The sequence below is a fragment of the Gopherus flavomarginatus genome, chromosome 2, assembly GCF_025201925.1.
Source record: "Gopherus flavomarginatus isolate rGopFla2 chromosome 2, rGopFla2.mat.asm, whole genome shotgun sequence".
Lineage (NCBI taxonomy): Eukaryota > Metazoa > Chordata > Testudines > Testudinidae > Gopherus > Gopherus flavomarginatus.
The window spans coordinates 162123073-162136293 of NC_066618.1; the positions used below are offsets into that span (position 1 = coordinate 162123073).

General features: G+C 54.6%; 1 protein-coding gene across 1 annotated transcript in view; it reads left to right on the forward strand.

Annotated features, from left to right (window-relative positions):
- The window catches only part of HR (HR lysine demethylase and nuclear receptor corepressor), a 75423-nt gene that overhangs the window by 43974 nt on the left and 18228 nt on the right, over window positions 1–13221 (forward strand). The window contains 3 exon segments of the mRNA XM_050939835.1: window positions 4206–5237; window positions 8049–9132; window positions 11613–11808. Coding sequence (XP_050795792.1) covers window positions 4206–5237; window positions 8049–9132; window positions 11613–11808 — 2312 coding nt within the window.

The following is a 13221-nucleotide window of genomic DNA, read 5'->3' on the forward strand; positions in this document are numbered from 1 at the left end:
AAGGAGGTGGGACTATGTGGGCTGGAGGATTGGGGGTGGGCTAAAGAGCCTTTTGCTTTTAGGCTGATGGTTCAGATCCAGCCCAGAGGAAAACTGTTACCATCTGCTGGCTCTTTGGTGGTCTATCTGCTCTCCCAGCAGGCTGTCTCCGGTCTCTGGGCATTTCTGTGTAATAAACTGGCTGGATTTCCCAGGGGATAAGTGCCCCCAATACAAAGACACTCCTGCAGCTGTCAACATTGGGCAGTTTGAGCAGAGCGAGAGTTAAGGCTGGCCTGGGCCATGGTGACCAAACTCCGCTTTTGCCCCTAGAGGTGTGGGGGAAGGATGCTCAGCACCTGCCTGGTATAGACCTGTCCTGCCAATAAACGGGGCTCAGCCTCCAGGATTACAGCCAATGTAAACACCGTGCACTGGGCAAGCAATGGGAAAGGAGAGACACCGTCAGCCCCATGGTAATGGAATCAGGGGCTGAGGGAGAGCCCAGCAAGCAGGATAGGATGGACAGCAGGGTGTTTTGAACCAAGAGCCAGGCAGGGACAGTGCCGGGTGGGGCAAGCAAGAGAAGGCCAGGGATCTACTCACAGATTCTGGGCAGCTCTGCAAGCTCCCCCCTCACCCCCAACAGCTCAGTCCAGAGAACTGTCCTCCTTACTCTGGCTTCTGCTGAGACCCTGGGGTTACTGCAGTATGCTCCTGTTTAGGCAGCCACAGGGGTCCCGCTAACCCATTCTCCCCCAAACCCATTCCACCCATGGCACAGGGGATCTAGCCCAGCTTTGCCCTGCTTAGTTCCCCCAGAAGAGCCCCCCACACGCTCATGTGAGATTCCTCCCTCCCACCCCCCACCGCCTCCTTTTAACTCTATTGGACAAGGGGGCTCTGTGGAGGCCAAGAATAGGAGGCAATGCTAAGGGCTGTCCCTGCTGAATGGAGCTGGCTGATGCTTATGCCAGTGCGATCGCCTCCCGGGCTCTGGCACCGTGCAGAGACGGTTGAACACAGGCTGCAGGTCTGTGCCAAGCCGGCTAGGCGCCAGCTGCGTAAGCGCTCGCTGCAGACGACGAGCAGGTCAGAGATATACAGTGCTTTCCTCCCCTGGCAGAGGCGGCCCCCCCCCCCGTGTGACAACAGCGACTGGAACAGAACTTTGATCGCCTTGTGATTGCAGGGCATGGCAGGAATCTCACCAGGGCAGAATGTCCCAGACTGAATGTGAGTGAAGGGACGGACCTGCGGGTATTGCTGTCAGCCTCTCTCACTCGGTTCCCCAGCTTGGGGGACCACCTTTTGCCCATGTGAGCGGTTAGACAACTGCTATCTCACGCCCTAGAGGTGGCTGCATTTCACTAGCTGCTGCAGACATGGAGTTACATTCGCCGCTCTGTTTCTCTGGCTTCTGTCACGTGGTTTCTGAAGCTTCACCCATGTCCACACTGGGCCTGGGGGAGCAAGGCAGCTTGGGGGTTGTGGGGTTGTGGCAGGCCCAGGTGCTGCAGCCCCTCCTCTGCCAGAGGGTGCCACTGGCAGCTGGTACAGTCCCAGAACAGGTAGCTCTGGAGAGGGGGGAGAGTGTGGCAGGGTCCCTCAGTGAAGTACATCTCCTGGGGAGTTTCTGTCGGCAGGGCCCCTCTGGCGCTCACAGCACACTCTGGAGCTGCTCTTCCCTAGTGTAACCACCCACCTCTGGGAAACGCCAGCAGCCTTCGCCCGTGGGTGAATACCTGGGTGGGGCATACGGACTCGCTGGCACAGGGAGTTGGAATCTGCCTCTCTCCGTGCCAGTGGGGGTGGATCCAGTCACTGTGGAGCTGCTCAGTGCCAGTAGGGTCCTTTGGGACCAGAGATGCTACAGAAGTGAACCAGTGGTATCAATGCTGCGTCTGTGCACAGAGAGCTGGCCTAGGATAATGGGGGCCTGGGTGAATTGTGTGTACAACTTCCTGCTTCAACAAAATGCTTTCTCCAGCTCCTTTCCTCCAATCCCCCCAGCCCCATGGCTCCTGGCCAGCTGACTGACGCCTCATGCTCTCAGGACTTGGGTTATTCATGCATGTCAGCTCTCTGGCAGTTCATGCTGTGGGGCTGAGCTCTGGAAGCCCAGGAGGGGGTCTTCTGAGCTCAGTTGGTCCTTCTTTCTCTGTGTGCTCCGGGGACAATCTCGCATGGAGCATCACCAGTTAATAGATGCAACAACATACTTAAAGCATTGTAAAGCGTAAGTTGGTCAGCAAAGAGCAAGGGGTTGGGAGCCAGGACTCCTGGGTTCTGTTCCCACCTTTGAGAGAGTGTATTGTCTAGTGGTTAGAGCAGGGGTGGGGCTAAGAGTCAGGATTTATGGTTTCTGTTCCCAGGTCTACCAAATCACATCGCTCTGTTTCCCCATTCCCAGGTAATGATACTGACCTCACAGGGGTGCAGTAAATGAATGTTTGTAAAGCCTTTTTAGATGCTATTGAAGTGCAGAGGTTTGTCTTCTCTAGGAGGCATGTAGGGAGGATTAATTAGATAATGGCTACAGTGTGCTCTATAAATGCTACATTAGTATTGCAACGCGTATCAGCAGCTCATGCTGCAATGTTTGTATGGCTCTCTGCAACTCGACACAATACCTCCTCTTCCCCCCCGCATCCTGTTGCTGGGACCAGTGGAAGGGCTAAGGAGGGTCGTGGGGAGACTTCTGTGTCCTCTCTAACCTTCCTTGTCCTCCCACTTGCCTCCCTAGCTGCTGGGCTGAATCCCAGAGGTGGCATCATGGTCTTGTGGTTAGAACTTGAAACTGTGAGTCAGGAGAAATGGGCTTTATTCCCAGCTCAGGGAGGGAGCTGGGTCTAGTAGTGGGAGCAGGGTGCTTTGAATCAGGACTGCTGGCGTCTCTTTCCAACTCGGGCAAGGGGGTGTGGTGTCATTGTTGGAGCAGGGCGGCGAGAGCTAGGATTCCTGGATTCAGTTCCCGGCTCAGGGAGGAGAGTGTTAGCTGATTGGAGCTGGGTCCTGTGACTCAGGAGTCCTGGGTTCTGCTCCCAACTCTGCTACTGATTTGTGGTGTGCAAGCTACTGACTCTCCCTGCCTCAGTTTCCTCATCTCTGAATGTTGCTCTAGTTTAGCTGCATGTGTAAGTAAAGTGCACTGAGATCTGGAGCGGGGAACAAGTGCATGCTATTTATTCCTGCCTGTGTGGCTCGTGGCTCCCCGTCCTGCTTCCCATGGGGAACTCGTCAGTGATGGGGATGGTGCTCCATTCACATGGACCCCAGCAGAGCTCCTTTCAGCCCCGTTTGCTGTCCTACAGTTTAAGGCTACATCCCACTGTTCTCAAAGGGCAGAGGTAAAGAACCTGCTATCTAGGTGAGGTGGTGCATGGTCCCCGAGGTCATGAGCTCCACAGGGGACTGCACTGCTTGCTTCTGAGGGTGTGGGCAGTGCATGGGAAACTTTGTGCTCTGTGCAGAGGACACTCCCTGGTGCCGTGTGGATGGTGTTTGTGCTGCAGAGGGTGGTGTGTACACATGCCCTGAGGTGGTAGGGTGGGGCCGTGTGTGTGTGCGTCTCCATGGAGAGCTGCCCGGCGTGTTATACAATCTGCTGTCAAGGGAGCTTCAGTTTCAGCATGGGGAGGTTACAAAACATTTAACTCTGGCATAGCACAGCAATTCAAATGCATTCCCTACACAGGGCAGGAAAGAGGACAGATGGACCCTCCTCCCCATGCTCCCATGGAGATGATGGGTCCCTGGGAGGGAGCAGGTCAGGGAGGAAGTTGGGAGGTTGAGCAGAAGAGCCACTAGAAATCAGACATGGGCCAGAGTTGCACAGTTCGGTTCTGGATCTGAACTTCACCAGGCTCTGGGATTGTTGGATCTGGGGGTTGGGATCAGACCCATCACTGCTAGAAAGCTGAGGGATTTATAGCCACAGAGCCATTGTCAAAGGGGTGAAAGGAGGAAGAAATTAGCATGAAGCCTGTGGTTTTGGGAGACCGTTATCAAAACTGCAATGTGACGTGCTCCCGCAGGTGAGGGGAGAAGCTCCGTGCAGATCCTGAGTGGATCTAGAATATAAGCCAACCCCCTATCCCAAACCCACATCCTCTTCTAGGTCATTAGTAGCTGTGGAAACCTGCGGTGTCTGCTGCATGCTGAGTCCTGAACCTAGCCCAACACCACTCCCTGCCATCCTCATGCTGAGTTTTGTTTGCCAACAGGGTACGGTGCACCTGGGAGGACAGTCAGCACCATATGCCGGGGAACAAACCATGGAAAGTGACATCAAGAACGGGGAGGCTGCACCGAGCTGGAGGAGACCTCAGGGAGTAGCCCAAGAAACCCAGGTGCTAGAGACCGTGGTCGGAGCCATATGCAGGAGCGGAAGTGTGGCACTGGGGATCCCTTCCAACAGCTGTCGGGATGGGGTGGACCTGAGCTGCGGGCCTGGGCCTGACTCAGCGCTGTGCCCCGGGGAGAAGACCTCTTTGTGGAAGCATGCTGAAAGGGCGAAGGAGTTCTCTCCATGTCTGAGATGGGGCCAAGAGACCCTTGGGGGGCTGGAGACAGCACTGGACTCTCCGTACCATCCTGCCATTGAAGCAGCTTTCTCAAAGCGCATGGAGGCCAGGCACCAGCTCCCCAGGAGGATGCAACCGAAGGAGACACCCGAGTTCCAGCTCTACTCCAAGCCCAAGAATGGGGAGGTAAATATGAGCTGGGCGGAGCAGAATAAAGACAGGCCTGGCCCTATGTGGACAGAGGCCATGCTGGCCAGCCAGCTGGCTCTGTACAGCCATGCTTACCACAATTACCCCCTGCCGTTATCTGGGCTGGAAAACCAAAGCCCAGCTGCCACTGGCAAACCGTACCGGCTATCTGAGCAAGACTCCCTCCACTCCGCCAGTCCCTCTGCGGACAGTGTGGGCGATCCCCCTTCCTTCCACTGCCTGAACACCCACTGCCCCTTCCTGGTGGAGGCCAAGCTGGTGGAGAGGAACCCCTTCTTGGCTTCCTCCATCAGATCAGCAAGCACTCCAGCTGAGTCTGCCTATGGCAATAGCTTGGCCAGCCTAGCCCTGGCTGGCCAGCCCCAGGACTGCCCCTCTGCCTTGGAAGAGGCCAAGTACACTGACCCAGATTGGCATCAGGTACCTTACCCGTGCGCATGGAGCCAGCCGGTGTACCTGGCACCCCATCCGAGAACAAAGACCCCATCTGCTTTTGAAACCTGCTCAAGCTCAGGTAGCAAGGTAAGTGCTTGGAGTCTATACAGCTATTGATCTTTGTGTTCCAGTGGCACCGGGAGAGAGGCCCCAGCTGAGAGCAGTGTGCTAGGTGCTGTACAAACACACACTAGTGGCCAGCAGCATCACGGAGTACAATGCTGTTGGGCGCTGAGCTCTTTTGAACATCTGGCAACAAGAGATAGTCCCTGCCCCAGAAACATTCCAGTCTAACTAGATAAGACAGGCCGGGAAAGTATGGTTATTCCCATTTCACAGATGGGAAAACTGAGGTGCAGAGCGATTATGACTCACCCAAGGTGCCTCAGAAAGTCTGTGGCAGAGTCAGGAATTGGTTTCTGGCTCTTTAAATCCCAGCCCAGTTCCTTAACCTTGAGTCTATCCTGCTAAGCACCTTCAGTTCCACAATCTATTGCATGCTCTTTGGGAGGGGTATTGAAGACGTCTCATGTCCTGGGGCTGGAGGTCAGCAGTGGGCAAGGTCCCAGCGGGGATGTCCAAGCTCAGGAGTGAATTGCAGACCTGCTCTTTGACCTGCTGTTGGACTGATCTCTTGCTAGAAATGAGCCCAACCACTCATGCAAAAGCACATGCAGAAAGAGGAGTGTGGAGCCAGGTGACATGGCTGAGGAAGAGACAGACCTATGCGTGGGCGTTAGACCTCTGCTGCAGCTGAACTCTGGATGCTTTTGTATTCAGAGGATGAATCAGGAAGGTCCTTGCAGGCACCGTTAGGTAGGAGGCAACCAGGGATACGTGTCTGAGATCAAATGGACAACATACCCCATTAACTAGGACCCAGAACCAGGGTTCTCCATCAGGAATAGTCTCCTCTGTGCTAGCCCAACTGGCTCTGGACTCTCTCTCTGGGGAGCTGCATAGGAAGCAGCCAGGGGCTTAATTTAACTAGCCACTCTAGCACCAAGGATCAGCCAAGCAGCAGTTGTGCTGAGCAAGGAACAAAACTAGAGAGGGTTAAACGCCGTCGCCTAGGATGTCTCCCCAAGAGTAGCAGCCATCCACTCACTTTTAAATATGAATGAAGCTGTTAGTTTGCAGGGTAGTCCTGGGGAATATCTGCCTAGTGTCACTGGATCTCCCCCCATTTGTGACGAGGCCAGGCCTTGAACAGATGGTGAGTAGAGGTGCCTGTTAGAGAGAGTGATTCAGGCTCATGCCCAGCTGCTGGGCCTGGCTGAAATTTCATTTATGGGGAAATGCTGTTGCTGGAGGCTGCAGACCAGTGATGTCCCACCACACCCCAGTGCTAGTGCTTCTGCTTTTCCGGCTGGTGCTCTTGGCCCCCCTCTCTAGTATGGGGAGTTGGGTCCTTAGCCAGGTGCAGGTGCTTGAAAAGTCTGGGACCACTGTCCCAGAACACTTGTCTTGATGCTGACCCCTCTACACCGCACACGCCGGTCTGTGGGATCCAGGTTTGTGGACCTGGTGTTTCCAATGCGTGAGCATCCACTGTGCATTGTAAACTTGGACTTCCAGTCGCTGGACCCAGGTCTCACAGCCGTGCTAATGCATCCATACTGCACTACACAGACCTTCAGATTTGGGTCTGCGGCTTGAGCTGCATCCACACTGCAAAATGACAGGCCTCGGTCCCCAGTCCCAGCAGGTCCTAGGACCCTGGTCCAGAATCCTTGTTGCCCTAAGTCAGACTCATCTGTGTGTGGCTAGAAATGGGGCTTGGGCTCAAGCTTGAGTCAGAGGCTGGGCTTAGTGTGCAGTGGAAACAGACCCTCCGACGCCGGAGTGCTAGAGGCATCGCAGACAAGATGCGAGCATTTTGAGGAAGTGAGTGTGCATGGTCTCCAGGGTTCCCAGTCTGACTGCGGGGATCCCAGGGGGAGATCCCTAAAAAGTGATGCTGTTGGTAGATCAGGAGTGAGAGACGGACAGTGTGTAGTGGTGATAGGCCACATCCCTTCAACCTGCTGGCTTGATGCAGACCGAGGGTGAATTTGTGGCGCTTGTCTGAGTCGTGCTAACGGGGGCAGAGGTGAGGGCGCTCAAGGCTCCTCCTGCAGTGCTGCTGTGGCAGTTGTGAGAGGCTGTGTCTGGCATTGGGACAGGACACAGACGCCATCCAAGAATGGCAGCTCCCGGGTTCGGACTCCCCTCTGCTGCCTCGAGTGAGTCCTGGGTTAATGATGTCACTGACCTGTCTCGCTAGGGGGCTGCGAGGATTAGTCAGTCAAGGATGGCAAAGCACTGGGGAAATGAAAAGCTCTGCTTACGTGCCAGGGAAAGCCTGAAGCTCTGTCTCATTCTTTTCTCAGTCAGTGAAGGTTTAACCTGAGCAGGGGTTTAGTGTTATTTATTCATATTCCAGTAGCCCCCCCTGTTGTGCTGGGTGGTGTACAGACATGGGGTAGGAGACAGTGCCTGCCCTAGAGAATTTATAATCCAAACAGTCCAGACACACAGGGAGGGAGAAAGGAAGGAGTATTATCCCCATTTTACCAGTGGGGAAACTGAGACACAGAGCGACTGGGGCCAGATTTCCTAAAGAGCTCAGAACCCAGCCGCTCTCATTTAAGAACCTAAAATAAGTTATGGGAGCAAAGCGCGTCTGCAAGGCCTGACTTGCGAGACTTGCCCAGGCTCACACGGGGTCTGGGGCATAGCTGCATATCCTGATTCCCGGCCCAGTGCTCTAAGCACAAGTCCGGGTGTTAGTATGGCAGATGTGCCCTCTAGGCCTGCGCTTCTTCCCCCAAACACACTTGCTCCCCTCACTCATCTCCCCCTAAAATTCTCCCCTCCCCACTGACTCCACTCAGTGCTTTGCTGTTTCACCTCTAGGAGTTTTACCAGAAGAAGGATCCTGGCTTTCCCTACACAGGAAAAGACCTGGCCCCTGTGCCCGACCGGGCGCAGCCTCGGCTGCTCAGCCAGTACGAGGTGGGGAAGGTGAAGCGAGATGGAAAGACCAAGATGGAGGTGACCTATGTGGAGCCCACGCGGAAGGGAGCTGAGCAGAGGGGGTGCATGACACTGGCCCCTCCCAGTGACCAAACCCTTCCTAACAACCATGGCCAAATGGGTCAGCCGCTGTTCCACCTAAAGCACAAGGTGGCAGAGAGTTTGTGGTCCAGCCGACCCCTGATTCTGGATTATCCTCTCAGCAAAGCACCGGCTAGGCCCTCTGAGTCCAAAGACGAAAGCCTCATGTACCAAAGCCTGAAGCCTGGCTCCCCTGTGGTGCTGCAGGAATCCTCTGGCTCTTCGCTCATGGACAGAGCCCAGCCCCCTGCCCTTTCCAAAGTAGAGCTCCCATCCGGGATGGAGGTGCTTCCAGCTCATGCTCTCTCCTGCAAATGCTCTCCTTGGGACTGCCCCCTGAGATGCTGCAAGAGGTGCCAGGGAGCAGGCTGCGACGCTGTCAACTCCTTTGGCACCAGAAATGAGATGCCCGGGCCATACCGAGATGTAGATGGAGCCTTGGGAGGACATGGCATCCAACGGGGCAAGATTTCCACCCTGCTGCCCTGCCCTCCCAGCAATCACCACACCAAGCTAAAGAAGACGTGGCTGACCAGGCACTCGGAGCAGTTCAGATGCCCTGCCAGCTGCCTTGGGGACAAAGGGGCTCCTGGTCAGATCAAAGAGGGTTTGCCTCTGAGGTTCAAAGCTTTAAAGAGGGAGGGCCAGGAGAGTGCCGAAGAAGCGGACCAATCTGGCAAACGGATAGCTAAGCGGCCTCGCAGCCATGTCTCTGGGGAGGATCTCTGGAGCCCATGCCTGGGCAGCGGTAGCTATTCAGCAAAGCGGAGCTCAAAGGTAGCAGAGGAGGAGGCGCTAAATCCCACGAGGAAGGATTGTGAGGCCCCGGAGCAGAGGGAGGTGCTCCCAGCAATGGGAAGGAAAGCAGATGCAGGAGAGGGAGGTAAGAAGCATGGAACCTGTGTAGCCTAGCAGATAAATGGGGATGTTAGGCCAGAGTTGTGGTGGTGTGGGGCTAATTCTTGCTCTGCAGCTGCCCCATCCTTGCATAAGACGCCCCTGCAGAGCAGCACCTTGAACAGCCTTTGCTAGCTGGCCTGGTCCGCGGGCCAGACCAATGACTCCAGCACAGAGCATTGGCATAGGCTAGGTATGTTCTGCGGTAACTTTCACTGGGCCAGAGACATTCAGATTTGACGGTGACAGTGTGGGCGGAGGGATGAAGGATACAGTTCAATTCCCATTCTTTGGTCCCTGAGAAACACGCGTGCAAATGCAGACATGCAAACACGCACACACAAGCAGGTACACAAGAATGCAGTGACACACCCCAGCAAGATAGACGTCCATGAAAAATATGCATGCATACTTGTAAATATACACGTGTGTGCGCTCAGGCACAGAAAGACAAGAGCGAAGCCCATGATGTGCAATTGCTTTGACTTTGCTCTTTGGTTATGGAGGGAGCCAGGAGAGAAGGAGATGCGACTTTGTCCCTAAATCCTTGCTCATAGTGCCTGGTGGGGGGTGCAAAGATGTCTCTCCAGGTCTCCTTCCTTTTCACAGCAGCTCAAATGCTTTAGAAAACGGCTGGGCTTGGAGCGTGCAGGACTGGGGAACTCTTCTCTAGTGTTTCCTGCTGTCAGAATCCCAGGGCTCCCTCCATGGCCCTCTCCTCTCCTCCTTCTCTGCATGGGAGACAGCATTCCAAACCCATTCAGATGGGGTCCCTGCCCCGTAGAGCGTACAAGGCCAATTAAAATGATGCAATACCAGCATGGCATTAAAAGGCTAGGCTGTGAGGGAGGGTGAGGGGGACAATAAGCACAAGTTCTTTGGGGCAAGGGGCTACGTTTTTCTCGGTGTTTGTGCAGCACCCAGCACATGGGGGCACCGATCACGAGTGGCAACGCAGGTATTAAATAAGAGTAAACATGTGGTTACTCAGTAAGGGACGGACACAGTCTAGTGGTTCTTGGAGGGTCTTGAATATGGCATGGGGACTGGGGTGGGGTGGGGTGGGGTGGGGTGGGGGGGTCATGGACAGCATTCCAAGTGCAACTCCCAGCATGTTGCCAACTCCAAGCATTCAGCAATCATGAATAGGGTCCCCCAAAATCATGAGATAATTATTTTGGGGTGCTTTTTCTTTGCTTTCTGATTCTGGAGCCTTTAGGGTCATGCTCAGGTCATGTTCTCAAGCTTTTCTCCCCCACCACAAGGGCTAGAAAGCTACTGTGTGTTTTTGTTTTAAATGCAAGCTGAGATTCTCCTGTTATCACTTGACTTCTGGAGCTGGGGGGGGGGGGACCAAATATTGCAAAACTCGCTGTCAAATGAGAACCCTGCTTAAGAGGCAGCATAAAAGAAGGGGGGGAAGATGCCTGTGTGAAGAGGACAGAGAAGAGGCAGTAAGGTTGGCTCATCAGTGAAGGTCGAGGGAGCAGGGAAGGAATGTGAAAGGAGACCAAGTGAGAGATGGCAGCAGATATGTATGAAGTAGGGCCAGCAAAGATGGCCAGTTTGAATCTGACGCTTAATGTATGGGAGCCAGTGAGATGCCTCAAGCAACGGCGGATCCAGGCACCAGCGCTCCAACCGCGTGCCTGGGGCAGCAATCTGCGGGGTCACCCTGCTGGTTCCTGCGAGGGCGGCAGTCAGGCAGCCTTCGGCGGCTTGCCTGTGGAAGGTCCACCAGTCCCGTGGATTCGGCAGCAATTCAGCAGCAGGTATGCCAAAGCCGTGGGACCGGCGGACCTCCCGCATGCACGCCGCTGAATCCGCGGGACCAGGGACCTTCCACAGGTGCGTCGCCAAAGGCAGCCTGCCTGCCGTGCTTGGGGTGGCAAAAAAGCTTGAGCTGCCCCGGCCTCAAGGATATGGAAGAGGACAGAGCTGCAGAAGCCAACGGGAGGCAGGAGGATGGAGCTAGTGCCAGAGGCCACAGGATCTTGTTTGGTCCCCTGGATTCATCCATTGCCTTGAGTGACCTACCTCTCCACCCAACCTTCCACCCTCTGTGCAGCCACACCTATCTCTCTGTCTCTCTGACACCTTCAGGGAATCTCAGCCTTGCTGGGCCAAGCTCATCTCTTGTGAGGCCTGTTCATTTTGCCTTGTCATCTTTCCTGATTTACCCACTCTCCTCAGTGGCAGGGAATATGGGGAGCTTGGCCGGAGAGCAGGAGAGGGTCTGGTAGGAGATGAGGCGGAATTAGGCTTGGGTGTTGCTAGGGAATGACTCAGATGTGATCAGACATTCTGCTGCCTTCTAGGGTTCCATAAGTTCACGTGGTGACACTGCACTAGTCTGCTAGGCTGTCTTTCTGGTGCATCCCCCAAGACGAGGTGTGCAAGGACCTTGGTGAGGAATCTTGGCCGGTGTCTTCATAGCAGGTGCTCAACCTCACGTTGTTTCCCCAGGGCTTCTGAGTTGCAATGGAGAGGATGCTGGAGAGCAGAAGGAGAAGCGATACCTACAGAGTGTTCCATGTGTGGCCCTCCCTGACTGCATTGAGAGGTGTTGTGCTTGTGCCTCCAAGGATGGGACAGGCGCTGTGCTCCGGCAGGAGGAGGAAGAACCTGTGGAAACCTTCTGTAGGCTCCTGCATTTCCGAAGGTGAGCACACGTGCGGCTGTCCTCTTCAGTTCTCCTGTTGCACTGAGAAGTGGCATCCCCGGGGCCTGCAGGATAACGAGTCTGCAGGGGGAGTCTGTGCTGTGAATTAGGGGAGCCTGGGCTGCTATTGGCAGCGGCTCTCCCACACAGGGCATTGGGTCGTTCTGCAGCCCCCAGGAAGCAGAGGAGAGAAGCCAGTCTTAAATTACAAAAGGAGACATTAGGTTGGGATATCAGGAAGAGCTTCTGAACAGTGAGATCAGCTGGGCAGCGGAGTCTGCTCTCCAGGGACAGGGTGGGAGTCACGTTGCTTGGACATGTAAAACAAGAATGTGAGATAACCTGGAGGATCTGATGTAGGGCACCATCCTGCCTTTAGATTGCAAAGTCTTTGGGTCAGGGACAGCTTTTTGTTCTGTGTTTGCACAGCACCACCCACCATGGGGTCTCAGTCCATGCCTGGGGCTCCTAAGTACCATGGTAACACAAATAATGCCTATCTCATCCCAGCTCCTCTCCACTTCCATTCCATGCTGCTGCATTCCTGTCCGTCACCTCCTGTCCCTGCAGGCTGGCCTGGCTCTGCTTTTGAGAAACTGACATAAAATGCAATGACAAGTAATAAAAGGTTGTGCTGGACTGACACGCTGCACGTGCAGACCGCTAGAGTTGGCTGCAATCACAGACACTGTCAAACCACCGCAGAAGGCAGGGAAAAGGGGGCAGTACCCTGTTGTACCTCATAGACGGCAACAACCTTCCCTTCTGTGTAGCCTTATGCACCTGCCACCACAGGAGATCTCACAGCCTAATGGAGCTGAGCTTAACTGGTGTTTAAATGGGAGCCCTCCAGCCAAAACCAGGAGGGGTGCGGTTGACACAGTAAGGTCTGCTGATCTGTTTGAAGAGGGTCCTTTGCCAGTGGGTGTATTAAAGATTGGATGGTGCTGTTTGTTAGTCAGTGTGTTCACCCCAATGCTGTAACCGGATGCCAGTTCTGTTGGAGGACTGTTTGGGGGAAGTGGTGACTCTGAAAAATCCGTGGGGTCATGGTAGATAATAGCTGAATGTGAGCTCTCGGTGTGACCCTGTGGCCAAAAGGACTAATGCAACCCTTGGGATGTATAATCAGGAGAATGTCCAGTAGGTGGAAGGAGGTTATTTTATCAGACTCTATTTGATATTTGTGTGACTGCTGCTGGAATCCTGTGTCCTGTTCTGGTGCCCACAATTCAAGAAGAATGTTGATAAATTGGAGAGGATTCAGAAAAGAGCCATGGGAACAATTAGCAGGGGTGCCCAACCTACAGCCCGTGGGCCGTACGTGGCCCACCAGAGCATTGCATAAGGCCGAGTAATTAGCGTTTTGTCATCATGTTTACAACAGTTCAGTTTACATAAGTGTGTAAATAG